Source organism: Molothrus aeneus, chromosome 2 (genome assembly GCF_037042795.1).
Source record: "Molothrus aeneus isolate 106 chromosome 2, BPBGC_Maene_1.0, whole genome shotgun sequence".
Classification (NCBI taxonomy): domain Eukaryota; kingdom Metazoa; phylum Chordata; class Aves; order Passeriformes; family Icteridae; genus Molothrus; species Molothrus aeneus.
The window spans coordinates 96,297,084-96,319,059 of record NC_089647.1 but is presented as its reverse complement, the minus strand read 5'-3'; the positions used below and the strand labels follow the sequence as shown (position 1 = coordinate 96,319,059).

Here is a 21,976-nt window from a genome sequence, read left to right as displayed (position 1 = left end):
CCTGGCATTTTTGCCTTCCTTTCTGTTCATGGGATGGATTGCTTTTGAGCTTGGTGAAGGTGATCCTTAAATATTAAATGACTTTTTTGAGTCTCTCTTCTCCCCAAGACCTTACCTCATAGGATTCTTCTAAACAGATCTTTGAAGAGGGCAAATCTGCTCTGCTGAAGTCCTGGGCTTTGAATTCAGTTTTCCTCTCCTCCCTGCCCTCAGGATTTTGAACATCTCATGGTGTCTGCCACCAAGAGTACCCTTGACCTTCACATCCCAACAAGCACCTCCATGTTGATATGAAGTCCAGCAGATCACTTGTTCTTGTTGCCTTCTCTGTCTCCCAGAGGAGAAGGTTATCAACAACACACTCCAGGTGCCTGGATTGCTTATGCCTTGCTGTCTTGTCCCTCCAGCCAGTGTTGAAGCCCCTCATGAGGACCAGGGCCTGAGAACTCAGGGCTGCTTCCATCTGCTTGTACAGGGTCTCATCCACTTGCTTTTCCTAGTGAGGTGGCCTATGGCAGACAGCCACTATAACATCACCTCTACTTGTCCTCTCTTATGTGCTAATAAGGGTTAATCCTAACCCTTATGTGCTCAGCTCCCTTCTCCATCCATCCCCAGACTGAGCTCCACACATTCCAATTGACCTCTCACATAATGGGCAACTCCTCCTCCTCCCCCTGTCCTTCATACAAGACAAACATTCTTCCATGGCAACACTTCAGTCACGGGAGCCATCCCACCGTGTCTCCCTGGTCCTGACAAGATCTTGGCCCTGCAGATGGATCCCTGACTCACTGTCCTTACTCCCCATACTGCCTCCATAGGCACTTTGGAGAGGCACCCCTGCATGCTGAGTTCCTGAAGAGGATTTGGGGGATTATATTGTACCCAGAGCTATGATAGTTTTTAATGTAACACAGTTAAAGCTAAAGACAATTGAGTAATAAATGGCATATCAGGATGATTTAATACAATAAACTAAATCCGTGAGCTGGAATACAGTGGTTTATATGAAAACAATAAATATTTTTAACATTAACAGTATCTCTTTTATTTTTTTTTGCCTGAAATTAGAACCTAATGTTGGCAGTTCCCTATAGAGTAAGGAGCAATTCTTTGAGATGAAGCTATCTTAATTCAGAATCGATTAAACCCAACTCATTAACCAGAACTAAACCGGCACAATGCCCGGTGGCTCTCGCCTCGCAATGCCAGCATGTGGCGCTGTCTCCTGTGAAAAAACAGCCCCTGGTTTGCGGAAAACCTCATTTGAACATTGTCAGACTCTTCTGAAGCGCAGGCAGGAAAATAATGCGGATATTTTTAGCACAAAAATAACACTCTGCACTCGCAAAAAATTGTTAGCACTAATTCTCCTATTTCTAATACACAAAGAATATTTAATGTAATTTATTGACAAAAAAAAGAGTGAGCAAAACATATGAATGTATCCATGCATCTATTTATCTGGTTAAAGACCATAATTATATTTACAGGTTTGTTGAAATGTATACATAATTTATTTCCAATTTTCTTTATTCTGTAGCCAAATTATTAACGTCTTTAAAATGAGTATATTTACAAACTTGCATATCTACCCCTTTGGTCTAGCAGACACTTAGTCCACAGTGGGTTTTAATTACCAACTAAATTCTTGAGCTACCGAGCCTGTTTCATAATCTCCACATAGGGGAACAGGACCTGTGTGACTACAGTTTTACTGGAAGTGAACAGCCAGTCTTTTGTGTGGTAACCAAGTCAGCCCTTACTGAGAAGGAATTTAGTGACTACACTGATGATCTCTGTAACCATGAACTTTCAAACAAAAGTAACTGAGTAAACTGTGTATTCACTAACTTTTTAATCATTAAGGGCTCTATCCCCTTTGCTACCAGACTTTTTAAAACAAAAGAAACAGGGATCATACCCTTTTACTTAAAGCTGGGGTTTATAATATATGACATAAAAGGCATTAGTAGTAACATGGAGGGGATATATCTACTGAATTTTCTGGCTTTTCTAGATTTGCATCTGATTTACAGAAAGCTACATATTTTTTTCAGGCAGTTCTTTTTATCTATGGTAAAAGTTCAATGCATTCAGCGTACCTGTAAACACTATGAATCAGCAAAGCAATTTTCTTTTCATGACTCAAGGCAAAAAGTTGCAAAAGTTTTAGTCAAGGCTTAAGAAAAACTATTTAAAAGATTCAGCTACAAACTGGGAAGTCCTGAACTTAATACTGAGGCCTGAATGGGGTCACCACTATTTGTCCTAACATTGCTAAGACTGTGGATTGACTTCTGTGTTGTTCTGTCGCGTGCTGTTTTTACTTTGTAAATACAGAGATGCTGGATCAGGCAGAGTAACCAGTTTTCTAGTGGTGAGATATCAGTCAGAATTAATAAAAGCATTTGTGAACCCCTTACGATGTCCGCTCACTACAACAGGAAAGGTAATGATTCCAGCTGCAAAAATGAGAAAACTACACAAAACTGACAGAATTGACAGAATTCACAGAATGAATAGGTTGGAAGAGACCTTCAAGATCATCAAGTCCAACCCATGCCCCTTCAAGAGGTGTAGCTGAGATGGTCTCCTTTGATCAACCAGGGCATTTCCAAAGTAGCTGGCAGAGTGTGGTGAACAGTGCAAACAGCAGGGCACCTTGTGTGCCAGGATGTGGCAGGTGACCTCGCCCCTTGGCAGCTGTGCTCCCTCAAGCATCCAGGGGCACAAACTGTCATCTCCACTTGGTAACACTGGCAGGGCTGACTCTGGCCTGATGGCTTTTCTCAAGTGAAGATTTCTGACAGCTGACAAGAGAGACCACAAGCTGCAAAGTAACATCTAAACTAAAATGTGCCTTGCTTTTTGTTATATTTGTATGTTAGCAATATTTCTGACAAGAAATCTTTTCTTGATCTGTGCCTTAATTTTGTGGTAAAACACTAAAACTATAGCTAGAATCTACTGGTAGAATTTGACAAGTGACTTCCTAGTTGGGATGTAGCAGACTTTTTTATACTTTGAATTTCTGATATATAAGTGCACAAAAGGTGTACACATATAGCCTGGTGAGAATAATATCATTGGGGAATATGTTTTTATTTCACGTTTATATATAGAGAAATTATTAATAATTTGTATATAGAAAAATTATAGCCATGTAAAATTAGTACCAGCCAGAAGGGTTGAAGATCTTGCAGACCTTTATGAGATTTTTAGATGACTTTTCTAGTGAACACTTATACTTGAACTTGTTCCAGTAAAGATGCCTCCTGAAGTCTTTTTAATACAGGGTTTGATAACCATACTAAACTGCTACTTATAGTAGTAACTGTAGTACTAACTAAGTACTAACTAAGTACTTATAGTAGTAACCTAGTACTAACTCCTGAAATAGCCTAAAAGTTACTTATTTCAGCTCATACAGCCGTGGGATTTTCAAGTTCAGGAGGCTCAATCCACAGGCTCCGGTGAGAAATGATCCACTTGCTCTTTCTGGCAGCACATACTTGAGACGGGAGGAGTCCATGCAGGGCGCACAGGGAGAGGAATGTGCTAGGTAACCTCTGTGCTACATCCTGCGGCACACGCTCCGGCCCCGGAGCTGAAGGCAAGAGGGAAAGGATGTTAGGCTGATATTTACTGTATGGGGGCCATTTTACAGCTCAAGGTGCTGTTTTAATCTTTGCAGCTATTACACAGAGATATTTGCACTAATGACTTGTAGATTTTCATTTTTAAATAACTCTTCAGAGGAGCCTGTATGTGTTTCACCTTGGGACGAGCGCTCACAGCAGCGTTACTCTGTAAGAAACACCGAGTTTCAAAAAGTGATTTCCCTCCGTTCTTGCTCCCCCGTCCTTTTTAAAAATTGATTTTTTAAAAGAAGAAATAAAAGAGACTTAACCAGGGTGTTAAGACCGGCTACCAGCAGCGCCCAGCCACCCCCACGCAGCCCGGCTGTGTGTAGGACAGGTCGTGCGGCTCCGCGGCCGCCCGTGCCCCGCAGGTGGCGGCGTGCGGGAGGGAGGGAGGGAAGGCTCGGGCCGCACGGAGCTGCCCGCGGGCACGGACGGGGCCCGCCTGCCGCCGCCGGCGCTCGGCGCAGCCAATGGCGCGGCTCTGCCGGCATCGGCCCGCCCGCTGCCGCCGGGGGGAGGGCCGTGGGCCGGGGCGGGCGGGAGGGAGGACGGGGGTGAGGGGAGTTGAATGATTGAACTTTCTTGTGTAGTTTCTGCGGCGCGGAGGTGTCCGTCCCCGGCGCAGCCCGGCACCAGCCCAGCGAGCGGGAGCCAGCTCACCCCGGCGCCCGCAGCCCCCCGCGCCGCCCGGCCGCCCCTCTGCTCTCCTCTCCCGCAGAGCGATGGTGCGGAGGGCGCCCGGCGTGTCCCTCGCCCTGCTCCTCTGGGTGACGGCCGCCTGCGGCAGCCCCGACGGGCCGGGCGCCGCCGTCGCCGCCCGAAGGCAGGACGAGGCTTTCGCCGCCGCCAGATGCACCTCCAGGTGCCTGAGCCTCCAGATCACCCGCATCTCCGCCTTCTTCAAGCATTTCCAGGTAGGGGCATGGCACCGCGCAGGGAGCCTCTGCCACCGTCCGGAGAGCGGGTGTCCCCCTGGGCGCAGGACGGGGGCTGAAAGGACAGCCGGGGCCGGGGTCGGGGCTGAGGCTTGGCGATTTTGGGGGCCCTTGCCCCCAGGGGATGGCCGGCACCTGGAGGCGCCGGACAGGTGGGCACGGCCCCGCGGCAGCGCCGAGCCCCGTCGGTGCCTGTGGGTGCCGGCCGGGCTCCCCGCCTGGCGGGTCGTGGGGCTCCTGGCACGCTCTGCCCTGGCTCCCGGCAGGTGCCCGGCGCTCCCGGCCGCTGCCTCCGGTGGTGTCCGGGGCGGGCGCGACGCGGTGCTCCCGGGCCGGGGGTGCGCCCGTCCTGCCGAGCGGCGGGCGGCGATCCCGCGGGCTCCGCCTGCCTGCGCGCCGGTGCGCCAGCCGCCGCAGGTGGCTCGCTTCCCCAGCCCGGTGGGAAAGTTTGAGCCTGTTTTTAAGAGCGATAATCGTGAACGTGTTATACTTGGTTCTGACCTCCTGGAAGGTGAGGGTAACGCTGTAATTTTTTTTTTTTTTCCCCTGGGACAGAGAGGCACATCTTTGGCTAACAGGACAAATAGGGATAAAGTGGGGAGAAATGGAATTGAAGTGTCAGGAGACCTGCGGGGCTTAAAATGAAAGCTGGCAGCAGTGCGGAGCTAGTGCAAGAGCAGCGGGTGTCTGCCCGTCCTTCCCCCTCTTCTAGTTACACACGCACCTTTCCCTTTCCCCACCTGTTCTTCACTGCGCAAATATTAAACCTACTCGAATTCATCCAAATGACGGAAACCCTTCCGAGCTCTGAGCCGTTCTCTCTCCGCAGAGCCGCAGCCCCTTTGGGGAAGGGCTGGGGGCAGCTCGGTGCGGAGGGAGCCACCTCGGCCCTTCGGGGACGCGCCGCTCGCTCTCCCCGGCCGTGCCGGTCCCTGAGAAACCGGGAACGCCCGGCCGAGCGCCTTGGGTGAAGTTGCGTTCGGGACAAAGGTGTTGGCACCAAAGGCAGGTCTCAGAGGTGATTAAGATAACCGATTTAAAAAGACAAAAAAAAAAAAAAAAAAAAAGAGGGAACGTTAAAAGAGAGCGGAGTGTGTGCGTTGTAAAGGCAGCAGGAAGTTGGTTGGGTGCCTGCAGCCGGGTTTGGGTTGAAGGGACCGGGCTTGCGACCCGAGCCGGCTGGAGAAGGGGCGGCCCTGCCTGGCCTGGCCGCTGTCAGCGTGCTCCGTGCATCCCGGGATGGCCCGAAAGGAGGATACCCATTAATACAGTTCATTATCCCAGAGAGCGGTCACTGTTTTTTATTGCGTTGTCAAGCGGTTGTAACTTACTTGTTTTACAGTTTCAGTGGCTAAAGAGGCAGTTTAGATCAAGTCGATTCAAGTGAAAGGCTTTTTTTTTGTTTTTTCTTTTTTGTATGTTTTCTTGGCAAGATTTCTTTTTCAACGTAAAACTGCTGACAGAATGCACACTGCACACAATCGTGATTACATTTTAATTAGCTAGAGTAAAATAAGTAGGGAATTACTCAGTTAGGACTTGATAACGGGCTGGTTTTTTGTAATCAATTGAAAATCTCAGAGTTTTAACCCCAACCTGCTAAAGCACGTGGTAATTTATCTTAATTACTACGGATTAAACTCCTGTTAGACATGAAATGACTGTAATGTTTGGAAGATAAAGTGCTCTCGTTTATAAAAGTTAAGCTCTCCATTGTCTTATAATGAGGAAAAGGAGGAGAGTTTTAAAGTACATCAGGCATCCAGTGTTCTCACAGGAGACTGATAAAACAGTGTGGGCTGTAGGATGTGCAAATTTGGGCCAGACAATTCCATGTGGGCTAAAGGGTATGATGTTCCATTCCTTTCTCTTCTCTCCCTCCTAGCCATTCCCCTCCCCTTTTCATCTCAACTGGTAGCAATTTCTGGAGCTCTTTTCATTTCAGATGTCCACTTATCTTGTAATCTGATTCAACCTTTGAAGCAAACTAAACACTAGCTCTTCCCAATCAGAGCAGGAAGGAACTCTAGTGTCTCCCAGTTAAGCAAGAATTGAAAGACTGACCCACTAATTTCTCAACCCTGCTTTAGATGCAGCCTCAGTGGTGGGGCTTAGGGAGACAGTAGCTGGACATGCTTTGCAAGAGATGATGTCCCCAAAACTTCACAGAGACTTAATTTCACATAGTTTATGGTACTAAAATCACATCACTAACAACTTTTAAAAGAGAATCGGGTAGTATGAATAGGAAGTCTGGGTTAATTCTTTACCTTCTGGCTCTTGTTTGAATGGCAGCTAATATTTTTCCAACTTTTAAATGTTCACAAGGGATTTTAATTGACCCCCCCCCAGCCCCGAGAAGTTTCACCCATTTTTCTTTACTGTCCTTGTTTTTTAAAGTTTCAAGAGAGGTATTATTTCTAAAAAGCCTATTTGTTAATTTACACTTGGGAAGCAACTCTAAGCCTATTTTAAATGAACATGGTCAGTAGACAATGTCAGTAGAAATTATTTTAACTGAAGCATAGTTCAAATAATATATCTTTTTATTCCATATAGACTATTGATGTGGGCTTGAAGAAGAATTGGTCACCTAAATCAAAAATCTTTGATCTTCAGAATGCTTGTTGAAGGGGCATGGATTCCTGCTTATTCCTATAAAGTCTCCATGGCTAGGGGGGTTTTCCAGTTCTGGTGGTGTTGGGAAGTTCCATGTAGAGGTTATACCAAAAGATACATGAGATCATTATGAGAGTTATGCACCACATGAGTCTTAGACCCAATGAAATGTGTGTGTTTGATATCTAGGGCCATGATCTTTCACAGAGAGCATGCTAGCACAAAGGCCTTTCATCCTAAGCAATCAAACAAAAAATTATAATCAGGAGGGGTCATAGTGGATTCTTCTTTTATATAAGAAGTTATTGATTACATGCTCATTCACAGTAGAGAATTATGTTTAAACTCTAAATGAAGGGACTCCAACATATCACTTCTATCTTCCTGGAATGTGTTCAGTAGTGGGCCTTAACTTGCTCTGAAATTTTGCAGATGAGAGAAAGCATTTTTATCCCAACTGTCTAACTTAGGCCCCTGGACAGCACCGAATGAAGCATTCCTTGACCTGTGACCAGAAAGAGTGAGGACAAAGAGAGCTCATCTCTTTAGCCTTATGTTCAGAGTACTTATTTAAAGCCATTTTGGGTGTTGACACTAGAGTTTTACTTTGACTGTTGCAAAACATGTATGAGGGAGTAATTGGAGCATTCACTGGAACCTGCCCATGTTCCTGGGTCACTGCCTTGGTACAGCAGAGTTCCTAGTGCTGTGCTTCTTTTTCTGACAAAATTCTCTCTAAAACACCTGAACAGGGGCTGTGTGGCAGGAATGCTCTTCCAGTAAGCTGGAGCTTTACCATCAAATGGCCTGCTTAGGAGAAGGTGTAGATTTGAACCTTGAAGTCCTATATCAATAATCAGCGTTGTGTGCTTTTGGCTGTTATGTAAAAGAGCATGCCTGGGTGTTAGTGTGGTGCCCTTATAAGATGGGAAGGGCAATTCCTGCTCTAGGCTGAAATGAGAGGAAGGACTAAGGTGGCTGGCTCCATAAGAAACACCAAGACTGTGAATCCTGTGTGGAAAAAGGCATACTATTTTTGGGACAGAAGTGGTACAGTGATGTCATTGGATATATTCTTTCCTCAACATTTTCTTATTAAGGCAGTTTCTGTCTCAGTGTTTGAGTTGATCTCCAGGAGAAAGGTACATATTTTAATTTGATGTATTCAAAGTTTGTTTGTGAATCTAGTTTTATAGTAATTTAGTACAGTAGGTAAAACCCTATGAGGAGGTTTTACTTACTGTAGGAAGATGAGGTCAGTTACTGCACAAGTTTTTGGGTTTTTTGGGTACAAACCAGGACCTCATACAGCCTGCTGGACAAGAGGCCTGAATGCTCAGATTAGTTTTGGTAGAGGTTTCTGCATATCCTGCCTGTTTTAGTGGAGTGAGACTAAACTCCTTGCATTGCTATTTGTGGGTGTAGCCTTTCCAATTTGTGATATTAGTTGAGGATGAACTTGTATTATTTTGGGGGAGCAGACATGGCAGTGACCTTTTTAGTGTTTTGTTTTCAAGTTGAGTGAAAAAGCAATTTGGATTTTAATCTCTAATGCCAGCCATCTGAGACATGTTTTAAAACTGGTATGATTAAAATTTTCTTTGTGAATAAGAGCTTGAACATCACTGTAACTACTGAGGCTAAAAATATTATAGTGAGCAAACTTTACTTTGACCTGTGGACTCGTTGATCTTTGTCTTAGCTGGGATCTGTTAGAGACCTCTCAAGCTCAGGTGTCTTCCTGCGTAATATGTGCAACTTGATAATTTACTAAGACACAGGACTGGTCAGTCTTGTTTACTGGGTCAAAAGCTGAGAGGGTGGTAGAACATGTCCTAGGAATTTGGAGTAGTTGCCAGTAAGATTGCCTGTGGTTGTGGTGTGTTTGTGGTGTCACTGGAGAGGTTACAGCCATATGCTCACAGAGTGTATGCTGAGGTTGAACACCACCTCCTGGCAACTTGTTCTAGCATTTAACCACCCTCACAGTAACAAAAAAGGTGTTTTCTCATGTTCAGATGCAGTTTCCCATGTTTCAAATTTGGCCATCACCTCTTGTTGTGTTACTGGGCTTCACTGAGAAGTGTCTGGCTTCTATTTCTTTATTCTCTCCCATCAGGTACTTACAAATATTGATGAGAAACCATTGAGATTTTTCTATTCCAGACTAAATGTTCCCATTTCTTTTAGCCTCTTCTCATGTGAGAGATATTACTATTCCTTTTCTGGGCTCCCTCCACTAAGTCCATCTCTTTCCATGTAATGGGAGGCCCAATACTGGATCTAGCACTCCAGGTGTGGAGGAGTAATTAGAACAGAGAACAGGATTGGCTGCATTTTAAGGATATAATGCCTGCTAAATACTGTTACTTGCTTTTAAATTCATTTTCATGATTTAGATTTTCTTACATGAGTACATATATGACCCTTTATCAGTGCATTAAAACCACAATGCTAACACTAAATAAATTTTTTTCCATCCCTTTAGGTATTGGTACATCTCACTATAGTTTTAAATTTTTTTGAGGGGGTAATCTTCAGTAGTAAATTGAATCTTAGCAAATCCATTTTTTTATTCATCAGGGGAAAGTCTAGGTACATGGAGATGTGTACATGTTGTGTGATCCAGCATTGTGATTGCTGCTTGAACAGGCTCATGAGAGATTGTTTAAACTCCTTAAAATGGGCACTGATTAGAAACATACAGGCGACATGGTGGATGACTTTGGTCACATAGGGGTGCTGTGTTCATGTTGACTTACTTGTGAAGTGGATGAATTGTAGCTGAAAATTTTGATACAACATAGACATCTTTCAAGTGGTAAGCCAGTTTTGTGATATATGGAAGGAAATTAGAGAGAAATTAGCTCTTGTAAATGTGATTTAGTGTAAATCTAATAGTAGTATACTATGATTTAGTACTTAGGAATTAGTACTAAGCTAGATGAGCCAAGGCTAACTCAAAATTGTTTTTGAAAGTATGGAAAAATATTGTTTTAAGCTAATAGAGCCATATGTTGCATAATGTTTAGTAGCTGTAAAAAGGAAGAGTAAGGCCTTAGAAGTTTGTTATATTGAATGACTGATAACTATATGGTGGTGGGAGGTTGTTTTTAGTGTTGTAGAAGGACTCTTGCCTTTCAGGACAACTGAAGTTTTTGAAGAAAAACAGGCAATTCTTTTAAGTAAGTAATAAAAGCTTCTCAGATTTTATATCTGCAAGCAAATAATGTGCAAGTGATTACCTCTAGATAAGCAATACCAGATTTCACCTACAAGTGAGGAAGCTTGTTGTCTCAATGCCAGCACATCTGCCTTCAAATTGCCTGTAACTCTGAAGTGGCTGCACCTGCCATAATCTGCAATGGGTCCCAGCTGGGAAAGTGGTGGCCAGGCTGAAAGTCCAGGATGCTTGTGTCTCTCTGTGCTCTGCTGTAGAGAAGCTGGAAATCATGAAGAAACCATTTATTGTAACTTTCTCAAATAACTCTGAAACTATAAATTGTTTTTTATTAAATCTTAAATGAAAAGATATGTGGTACTTCTGTAGTGAGATATGGTGGATATGTAGTGTCTTATTCCCAGAATGTTTCAGTTCCAATGGACAGGCTGCCCAGGCACTGAGTTTGCTTAGTTCTCTTGGGACATGTTCACAACCTTTTCTAAATGTGAGGATGTGTGCCATCTGTTTTTGTTGCTGTTTCAGTACTCATCTCCTTTCCAAAAATAGCCCTTGTGTTAAGTAATTCTGACTTTCATGTGTCTTGCAAAGCACTCTGCTCCTAATTTATTTCCACAGACAAATTGTAGCATTTGTCATTACTTTGTTTTTCTCAAAACTCATTAAAGGCCCAATCCTTCTCCTGTTTTTGATGTTCATATGGCATATGATCTGGGTAATTATTCTGGCGTTTGGTGTGCCCTGATTATCAAGATCTTCAGTTGTGAGCAAAAGGTGCACAGATTTAACAGAATCTTGGGTAAAACCTGTGAAAATGAGAGGTTTGTTTTGAATATCAATGGTTGCATCTAGTGAAAACAGCTGCATTATTCACTGTATTGTGTAATTGAGGCATAGTTAGTCTTTGCTGTTGTAACCTGGTCTGGTATGAATCTCCCTGACTTCTGATTTGAACCTCCCTAAGTGGGAGTTTTAACTTTCTCACAACCAGACCCAAATCTCTTTGCCCTCAGTGGATGCTTGCATAGTTGATATGAGTGCAGGGGTTTACATGGCCTGGTCATTGTTTTCTAGTGGCTTTGATGACTCAGACTTGCTCATTGCTTTCCTAAATTAAAATACTTGTCTGTGTCTCAAGTGTAAGTTTAAATGCAAGTCAAGTAAACTGTATGAAAATGTAAATAGAAGGTGAGCAATTGTACTGAACAATGGGAGTTGCCAAGATATTTTTCTCACATTTACTTGTGTATTCTTACATATTAAGAAAAAAAATTTCTTTATGCTTATTTTTGTAAAATTAAAAATAACTGTTAATTTGGTAAATGTGCTGGATACCAGGTGCAATAAACCTAACAGGAATTACTAATAGGTTTTAAAGCAGACATTTTAGGTATAGAAAATACTGGCAAAGAATAGTTTAAATGTCACAGTCATGTTGGTGAGGGGGAGGAAATGCTGCTTTTGAAAAGTATTAGAAAACTTCTAAAAGAAAAACACTGTCAGTTCTAAAATGTAAATCTTTTTCCATTGGAAGATATAGCCACTTAATGCAGAGCAAAAGGTTTTTCAGAGGGGTAGTGTTCAAATTAAAACTATTATTAAAACATTATTTGTTGTCTGAATACGGCTTGTCTCTGTGATGAACAAGTGCTCTGAACTTAATTTAAATGTATTTGATTTAGTAAGTGTTGTATAAGGAAAAAAACCCCAAAATGTTAGATTTCTGAGACAGATTGAAAAGCAGACTGATTTTCCAGATTATTATTTGCTCATTATTTGTCATTTTGTAAAGGGCATCTTCTTAAGATTGAGTGCTGAATTTGTGTTTACCAATAGAGATTGTTCTTCACATTCTGACCTGTGTCTCCCCTGGCCATTTTATGTGACTTTTTACTCTGTCTGACCAGCTGGATTGTAGTACATAGCCAACTTTTGTAAACAGAAAAAGAGAGTGATATAATTTAGCATCAATGTCTTTAAAGATTGAAAGTAGGAATAATAACTGAGTATCAGGAGCATCCTACAGAAGACAGACACATCTGTATTGATATTTAGTAGCTGGTGCCTACCAAATGTAAACCTTGCACTAAAACTCCTTGCCAAGGAGTTTACACCAAGAATCTTCATTTTTTGATCTCTCCCACAGCTGAGCCTTATAAGGCTTTAGACTTCAAAAACCTTTGAAGTCCATGAAAAGCCTTCTGTTGATTTCAGCTGGATCAGGTCCATGTGTGAACACTAGGTCCATGTAGTCAACAAAGTAGAGTGCTGTGAACTGGGTGTCCCAGCTCCAGTTGTATCTGTTTTTCAGTCTTTTAATGACCAAGAGGTTGCAGGACACAGAGATGGAGAACTGGGGGTGTTGAAAGGTAAGTGGACCCTTTAAACTTGAAAGTCGAGTACTGTTCTTTTCATCTCTGATTAAAAAGAAGCACACATTCTTTCCATCCACTGAAAAGAATATCAGATATTTCCAGATTTGGGGAACAACCCCACTCTAAACTTTTAATTGCATTTCTGTTCTCTTCTGTGAACAACATTTTCACCAATGTGTCTCTCTAGACTGTCAAAGAGATGTGACATCAAAGTTATGTACACACAATTACATTCCTTTAAAAAAGAAGAGACTTGTCTCAAGCTTGCAAAGGACAGGACTCCCCTGGTAAGCAGCTGAGATTTCTGAGGAGCATATGTCTTCAGAACTTGTAGGAGATGCAGGAAAAGGGACAGAGTCTCAGAATGGAGATAGGTGGACTCTATCAGGCTTGTATTACTGGAAGGAGAATTTATGCGAGACTAGAGGGCACCGCAAAATTTCCTGGGACACAATTAATTGAAATTAAGGAATTATGGAAGCAGAGAACAGATGTAATGGGTTTGTAGGAAGAGTTGTTTGTTACTGTTTCTTGTGAACATGTTTTATTTCTGTCCTTTCTCAGCTGCTTGAAATTTTACTTGGTTTAAAAAAATTAATTTTTCTTTTTTGAAAACAGGTTTTGAAAACCCTTTTGTCCTCACTGAAGAGGTCAGTTACAGGAAAGGCTATTATGAAAATCCACAAAAAAGTTCTAGCTGACGTTGTATTTCATGTCAGAACTCAGACAAACTTGAACCCTTGATTCACTGCCACTGTAATTCCTCAAGTGGTCACAGCTGAAACTGCAGACCTGGCCAAGGTAGTGAAGCCTGTTTTTTCTGCCTGTGAGGGCTGCAATGTAGCTGTCATGGATCCTGTAATAAGATAATATGAGGGAAAAAGCATTGCTTTGGAGCAAATGTCTTGTGTCCAGACAGTCAGAAATTGAGGCTGATAGTGAAGATTGGGTGAGAATAATGTACTCATTTAATCTAGTGCAAATGTAGTTCAACTTTCCCTGCCATTTTTATGAGAAATTAGAAGCACAGTTCTGTTTTTCTTTTTTTAATATATTACTCTTTAGGGAAGTTATCTTCACAGTAACTTATATTAAAAATATAAAAAGAAAAGCAATCTCATTTCATGTACATGAATGTGATTTCTCAGCTAGTGATTTAGACCGTGCACATAGAGCAATATGTCATTTGTATTTAACTGATCATATTTTTTAACTGCTAATGACTGGAACATTCCAGTCAGGCCTCAGGGCATTTTTGGACCTAGACACTACAAATTCATTTTTTTGACCTTGGTGCTGTAAGACTTTGGGTTTCCTTTGAATTTAGCACATGGCTGAACAGATATGTGAAGCAGCAAATAGTGAGGAAGGGGTGATAACAATGTATTATTATGATGATGATGTCTTAATACAGTGACTATTTGTCATTCTCTTCCCCAGAATTTGTATCCCTATATATAAACTATTTCAACTGTGTGGCTTTTTTTTTCTTTTTCAATTAGGTGATGGTTGTAGCTCCTTTGACAACAATAAAATCATGTTAATGTGTAACTACAACTAGACAATAATGAATCAAACCATATCTGCCCCCATTTTAGTTAGTTACAAAGAGTTACAAAATATGTTGACATTTAATTTGTACCTAACAATTTTGAGAAGGGAACTGGAACTAAAAGAGCTTGAGGCTTTCTTCTGGTTTGAAATTTCCTTCTATGCAACTGTGAACTGAGATCAAGAATTAGCCAAACATTGGTCAGTCTGGATATGCAGTAGGTGGAAGAAACATTTGGGCTTAGACAAACTGACACAAAGAGGTAAAAATAATCCAATTAATGAAGAGTGTGTCACTTCATATAGTACTTAGTAGCAGCTATGGGACATGTTTGTCAGGATAGATAAGGAAAGAAGATGTAGGTTTTTACAGCTAGGAGCTTATTGCTGGATTTTTTCTTTGGGTTAAAAAGTTGAATACACAATGTGAAAGACAGGAGCTTTCTGGTAAGTTTCATGGGTTTTCTGTCCAGTGGGTCCTCACCAACCAAGTGGAGTAGAAATGCACACATACTGCATATGCAGCATATTAGTTCATCTTGTAAAATATTTGGATTATTCATAGATTCACACCCGTGCATTTGAGCACTGGACAGCATCAAAGCCAGAATTTTCAGTAGCAATTGATGTGGAACAGCAAGCAATAATTATTTCAAGTCTTCCTCTTTTCTAAACTGTCCTTATGTAGAAAAAAAGAGCAGCAGTGTGAACTAAACTTGAAAGTTAAGTTTAACCTCAACTGTTTTCCAAATTATAAAAAAGTGAACATTTGCAGTTTCCTAAAGGATATATGCTGGCTGACTTTGGAATAGAAAACATGACTTGGTTAGTTTTAAAAACTGAAGAGCTTTACAAATTAATGTAGGGTAGGCTCATGTTGTTTACTTTAACTGGGGATCTTTCAGATTTCTCACTGATACTCATTGGTTCTTCCATTTATATAATTAATAGCCTAAGATGGGATTTTTCTGGAGGTTTTTATTTCTGGGCTGAGTCTGATATCTCTGCATTTGATAGTAATGCATCCAACAGTTTCAATAGAAACAAGCTTAGGCCAGTGAAAATATAATAGAAATATCTGTTTAGAGTTTATAGATAAAAACAAGAAAGTTCTCAGCATACTGTTTAAAGGCAATTAACTTAAATTTGTTAAATACCATCTTATTGTATCATGACATCTTTTTTTTCAATTCAATGGTAGCAAAAACAATGCCATTAGGACAAAGTAAAACTGAATTGCCAGTTATATGCTAGATGTAAAGCACCTTTAAATATTTGGAGAAGAGATTCTTTCAGATGACAAGGGAAGGTAGAAGCAATTTAATGTAACCAGAGCTAAATACCTCTAAAGACAGTATACAATTTTTTTTTTAAAGATTAGATACTGCCCAATTTCTGATTATTACTCCATGTATCTAGGTGACTCCAGTGATTCCAAAGTATCCCTTTTAAGTTTCATCAACAGGCATGGCTTGTTTTCTTAATAATAGGAGCAGATGTCAAATTTTTATGCCTCTAAGATGCTTAGTCATACCTAGGAGATCCATCTGGTATAGATCGAGCCTCAGTTAACTTGTTCTCACCCATGAACTTCCCACTGAGAAAGTAAATCGAGCAGAGCTCCTCAGTCCAATGAAAAAGAAACTCGAATATTATCAATCTACTTGTAGTGCCAGAACCCCCTTCACTGTCTTCTTTTCTTAGTTGCTTTACACAGGTGACAAGGCTAGTAAAATGGAAGGAAACTTTATAATTGGGACAGAATTCCTGGAGCATACCACCAGTATCAGCAACTTTCCAAAAAGAAAAAACTGAAGTATTTGTCAGTTCTGCAGAAAAAGGTGATTTAGAAAGAGAAACAGAACCTTAATATAAAATGCCTGCTGATAGTACAAGATGTTGACAACTGGTATTAACTGCAGTCATCCACATTTTATGAGCTTAAGGATATATATTACAATGGTTTTCTTTTGCGGCTGTTGATTTAGATTAAAGATATAAAAGCAAATGCTGGACTTTACAACTGGTGTGATTCCTGCAGTGGAATTCTGTGAAATTCCATATCCGATTGTTTACATTAGCTGAAGGCTTTAAAATTCTGTGGCTTGGGTAGGGACTTAGGCTGTGCTTTGACATCTCTCATGTTACAAGCCTTTCAATAACTTCAATGCAAATTAACCTGATTTAATTTTTAGCTCTTTCACCTGGTGCCAGGAAGGTCTGAAACATGATGGACCTGTCAGCAAATGCTTGTTCTGCATAACAGCTACATCTCTGGTAACCATATGTGTTAATGACAAATGCTTCAGTTCTGCCTTCAAGGGAGATTTATTTTCCTTTTATGGTATGTCTTCATTAGTTAGTTATAAGACTGTATTCTAAAAACCTGACATATGAAGTGCTTTTATGTTTGTGGGAAGTTTTATGGCAATGTGAGGAAGCAACATAAATTTTCCACTGAAGATTGTCAGTGAAGAAAGATCAAGTTAATACCCCTGTATCTTGAATTGTATGAGTAGTTTTAGTATATTGTTATCAGTAGAATTTAATGTTGATTTCTTCTCTCTCTCATCTGTCCTTTCACAGTCTTAGGTTGCTTGCAAGGTTCTAGACACTGGACTGCAGCAATTGTCCCACAGAATATACATTTCTTGTAGCATACAGTTCTTAAACTGGAAAAAGCCCCTAAAAATGGGAAGAATCTATTGTAACTTGTATTAAAAGGGTGTTTCTCTCAGGAATATACTGTCAGTGTTGGAGGGCCAATGGGTCTCTGCTAGGATCAGGTTAGCAGATTAGTTAAATTTTAAGTGGAAAGGGAAAGACTCACCCACCCTTCAGAGTGCTCCTTCACTTGAGGCCTGTTTTTCATCCATGGTCACCACAATGTCATTGCAACTTCTGCTGTTGTGCAATCTGTTAGCATTCCTTAAAATAGGAAAGGAATAAGCATGTGGTCTGCACACAAACACCAACAGGGATTTTAGGTCTGGGAGCTGGGGACAGGCAGCAGCACTGAGTGGTCTGGAGAAGGGCACCATGGCTTCCTGTGCTTGTGTGACAGTGCTGGGAGGAGGACGTTCAGTAAGTGATGGGATGTGATGGGATGTGGGGTGTCTGAGCAGATGCCACTGGCATCTCCCAGTCTTTATGACAGGTTTGAATTGGCAGCCCTGTGTGTTGGCCTTCTGCAAAAGTGAGAGCTGGGTTGGAAAGGGACAGGCCAAGGACCAAAAAAATAGGAGCAATGGAGAGAAGAGTGTTAACCTGTCTGATAAGATTTTTGTTGAGCTGTGCTTTTGAAGTGAAACAATAAATTGTGGCGTTATTAAACTGCACCCATTACATCTTTTTTGTCTCTCTGCAACATCTACAGTGAAGGCAGATGTGTGAAAATATTAATAATTAAAATATATCAGGGAAAGAATATTTTTTTTTCCTGAAATGCTGCTTTAACTGTTGTGGTGACAGACTCTTTGTGTGTGGTTTCTAAACATATTTTGGGTTTGGTTCAGATTGCAGATAGGCTATTCTGTTTAAGTCCAAGAGTAATTTTTATTTGACAAAATTTCTAATTCCTGAATGGCCACAACCCTTTTGCAAATGTTTGTAGGAAATCCCAGGTCTGGTGAGGTGCATTTCACTCACTGAGACAGGTCTTCTGTGGAAAGTGGAACAAAAATCCCCGAAGTTGTTTACACAACTCTTAGACCTCCAAGGACTGTGTTAAGTTTTATACTTTTTACTTTTGAGAGCTTTGCTATGTACTTTAATAATTCCTCCAAAACGTTATTTTTGTTTAAAAAGTGTTACAAATATTAATAGGTCTCTGGAGCTACCAATGAATAATTGTGGTTAAATTTTAAACTGCATATTTCATCTGTTAGGATTGTTATTTGTGCTAAATTTTACTGCTGAGATTATAATTTACTACATGCTTTAAAAGTATTAAAAGATAGTGAAACACAGTATTCATATGGGCAATTATGTTTATTGATCTTATTTCCTTCAAAGAGGAAAATTTTATAGCAATACATCAAGACAATAGGAATAAGGAGATACTTGTCACAAATATTTTATGTTGAGAAAGGTGCTTCGTGGAATTTGTATATTTTCATTTGTTTTCCTTTAAAAGGGAAATGAAAATATATGTATTCATCAGCTTGTGGGGATGTGGCTGCTACTGTGGGTTGAAATATTTAGTATCTTGTAAACTGGTAACACATGCTAAACAGAAAGGAAACGCATTCCTGAAATTTATCATGTGAATTTCATGTCATTGTATTGGAAATAAATAGCCTGTTAAGCCCAAGAATGTGAGTGTAAAATTGATGGTACCTGACTGAGTCATAGTAACGTGGCTACTGAAGAGCTGCTAAGTTTGAAGGACAGGTCTGTGTATCCATACTCTTGCCAAAGTTACAAGTGTGGTATATAATGATGTCCCTCTCATAGATGCCAGAACAGAATAGGAGAAAATGCAGTGAAACTTCACATGGCCAGCATGTGGTACAGTACAATGCATTTAGCAGTTTTTGGAATCAGAAATTACTCCATGACAATGCAACATGCATGGACTATTCTGTGTTTGTGTAGTTTATGGCTAGCCTATTTATAATAGACATTTTAGTTGATATAAAAATGCATGGTTGTTATTCTTTTTGTGTGTGTGTGTGGTTAGTTTCTTAAGGATGTGAGACAACAGAACCTTAAGCATTTTGCAAGTCCAGAAAGCAACACTGCCCTGACTGACCCTGAAACTGTGGCTTTTGAGGAAAATTTAATCTAATAGGACACACTGAATTACTACTCTTGTGTGTTTGGGAGATGTTAGAAATGTCTGAGATGCAACTTCACATTAGTGTTTCAATGTGGATCAGTTTGTTATGGAAGTGAGTCTCTTAAGTATCATGATTACCTTTTCTTTCTCATTATGGACCAGTCTGAGAGTTCATGCATTGGATTTCTTCTGGATTAACATAACTGGGAGAGATAATCCAGAGGGATGTAATGTGCTTTAGCAACTAATGGGCATTGTGTCCGTGGGACCAGACTAGAATTAGTTGAAGGAAAGGGGAAAGTTGAAATATGTGTAGTGCATACATCAAGTCCATCAAGACCAGGTGTTCTGCTCAATAGATGTGTTTCTGTGCTCCACATGACTTCCTAGGGAGTTTGTAGGTGATTCTGGAATGCTCTGTTGGTAGGCAGTGGAGGCAAATGCAGCCTGTGATAAACATACCACATCACATACTGTTGGGAGTCACCCAACTAACCAGTAATCTTAGAATTATACAGAATAGTAATATGGACTGTAGTTTTCAGTTATAAAATCAAATCAGCATTCAAAGCAGCATGCAATATCCTACAGTATATTGAGAACCAGTTGTATTTTTTTCAAATACAAAGTAAATTGTATATATCTATATTTATGTTGTATTTGTATTTATAATCAAGCATTGCATTTTTAAAACATATTTTGTTCTTTTGTTGTTAATTTCCCAAGGCTACACTTCTGTCACATCCTTGAGCCAGCACATACTTTTATTATCTCATTATTTCATATGTATAGAAAATCAAGTTTATGACACAACAGAAGAGATGCATTAGCATTTCAAAAGGGTGGGGATTTTGAAATAGAGCCTATGAACAAGTAGTTGACAAGCTATCTTTTGCTTCCCATATTAATGCTGTTAGACTAGTTTCTGTTCACTTCAACTGGATTACTTAATATCAAAAAATGTGTTTGAAATTTGGCCCAAATATAGTTTGAGATTCAATATATTACTTTAATAACTTCAAGTTGGTGTCTGTGTGTTTTAATTCCTCCTGTTGCAGGGAGAAGTGAAGTTTATTTCATCTGGATTCTTTTACAGATTGGTCAAGACTTCTGCTAAACAGAATAAGACCTCAGTTGAGATCAGTCTTAGAAGTGGTAAGAGTGAAGTCTGTGAAGCCACAAGAAGGCAGTCATAACTCACAAGTGTGTGGAGACACCAGGATTCCTGTGCTCATTTGTTTTCACAGCTTGTGTTTGTCTAGTAGTTTTTCTGTGCATTTGAGAAGACAGTGCTCTAAAAAGAGGAAAGGTGGCCCATACTTAGAGATGCAAATTTAATCCAAGCAATGCATAGTCTATTTTCAAAAGTACTGTTCTTTTGCTGTTTCATTGGTAATGGCCTTTGGGTTTTGATGATTGTCTTTCTAGGAACCTACTAATGATGACAGCCAAAGAACAAATAGTGTTGTCTCATGATATAGGTGATGGTTGGTGATTTTCTTAATTTATTTCTTAATTACTCTGGTATTTTTTTAATGTTTTTGGTGTATATGAAGTTGTATCTTTTAAGGTTTTGCTCTGTAACAGCAATAAAGGTTGACTTTGTATAAACTGTTTAGCAAATATCAACACAAAGTTTAGGTCAATATAGTTCTATTTGTAGCCATCTGTCTACAGGAGGACTCACCATTTCTTGTGATAGGAGCTTGCACATTACAGATGATGGCAATGTCAACATAAATCCAAAAGAGAACCTGACTAAGGCTTTCTAAAAATTATTTGTGATATCCATTTTCTGGTGTCAAATCCAGATGTTTGAAATTAGGTGGCAGTGTGAGTCACACTGTGGCCCATGATAATTTAATTTTGGTTTATAGTTGCAAGTTCAGAGAATGTGTTTTTAGGATGATCAGTTTTATAAGTATTTCTTGCATTCAGTCATCTCTTTAACTTAATTACTTTGGATTAACCAGTAACCAGCATTGACTTTTCTATGGTTTAAACATCTGTGGTATAAAAATGGCTTCCTCTAAGGGCATTGTACATTTGATTTAGTTGTGAGGAATCACAGTGGTTAGTTACAGTAACAAAATAACTTTAGGTGTTTGTTCCAAAATATTCTTGCCCTCAGCATCTTTTTTTTTTGGGGGGGGGATATTTTTTTTTGTGGTTTTTTTTTTAGTTTTTTTGGGTTTTTTTTTTTTTTTTTTTTAAGAGTTGTATGTCATTATAAGATGGCAGAGGAAATATATGTACATAGTTAAGCTTAATGCTGAATTTCTACATGTGTTTGTATAACACAGTCCTAAAGTTATCTGATAGTAATATATTAAACAGTGTCACTAATATGGTGCTAAGTGCTGTTTGAGCTCCTACCTTTTCTCACATTATACTTCTATGCAGTATTTTTTTGTTGCTGTTTTGTTTTGTTTGTAGGTTTTATATGCTTTTTTTGTTTTCTCTTGTTTGGGTGATCTTTATTTGGTTTTGGTGTTGAAATTTTGCTTTGTGCTTTTGCTAACTAGAATAAAGTCTAAGGACATTACTTATGCATCAGGAATAAATGAAGATGTTATTTTAGACCTTAAAGCACAGTCCTGTGCTGTGGGTCTCAGCCTGGGCTGGCTCCCAGGGCATGGGGAGCCAGGGCTGGGGGTGACCTCATTGCAGGCTATGGCCCCTCTGAGGGATGGGCAGAGCTGGGTGCTGGTACAGGGTCATCAACAGCCTCAGGCATGGCCAAAGGTGAGCCAGGCTCAGGGAATGCCAGGGACAGCTGTGGGATGAGTGGGCTCGTGGTGTGCTGGGAGAACTGGCTGAAGGTCAGGGCTCAAGGATTGTAGTGAATGGGGGCACATCTGGCAGGTGTCTGTTCATCACTGGTG

General features: G+C 40.5%; 1 protein-coding gene across 1 annotated transcript in view; it reads left to right on the top strand.

The window, feature by feature from the left end:
- Nucleotides 1-4,257: 4,257 nt before the first annotated feature.
- Nucleotides 4,258-21,976, top strand: part of ANOS1 (anosmin 1) — a 132,896-nt gene continuing 115,177 nt past the window's right edge. Inside the window, exon 1 of the mRNA XM_066545343.1 lies at nt 4,258-4,564. Within this exon, the coding sequence (XP_066401440.1) occupies nt 4,373-4,564 (192 nt within the window). The 5' untranslated portion in view covers nt 4,258-4,372. The remainder of the gene's footprint in view (nt 4,565-21,976) is intronic.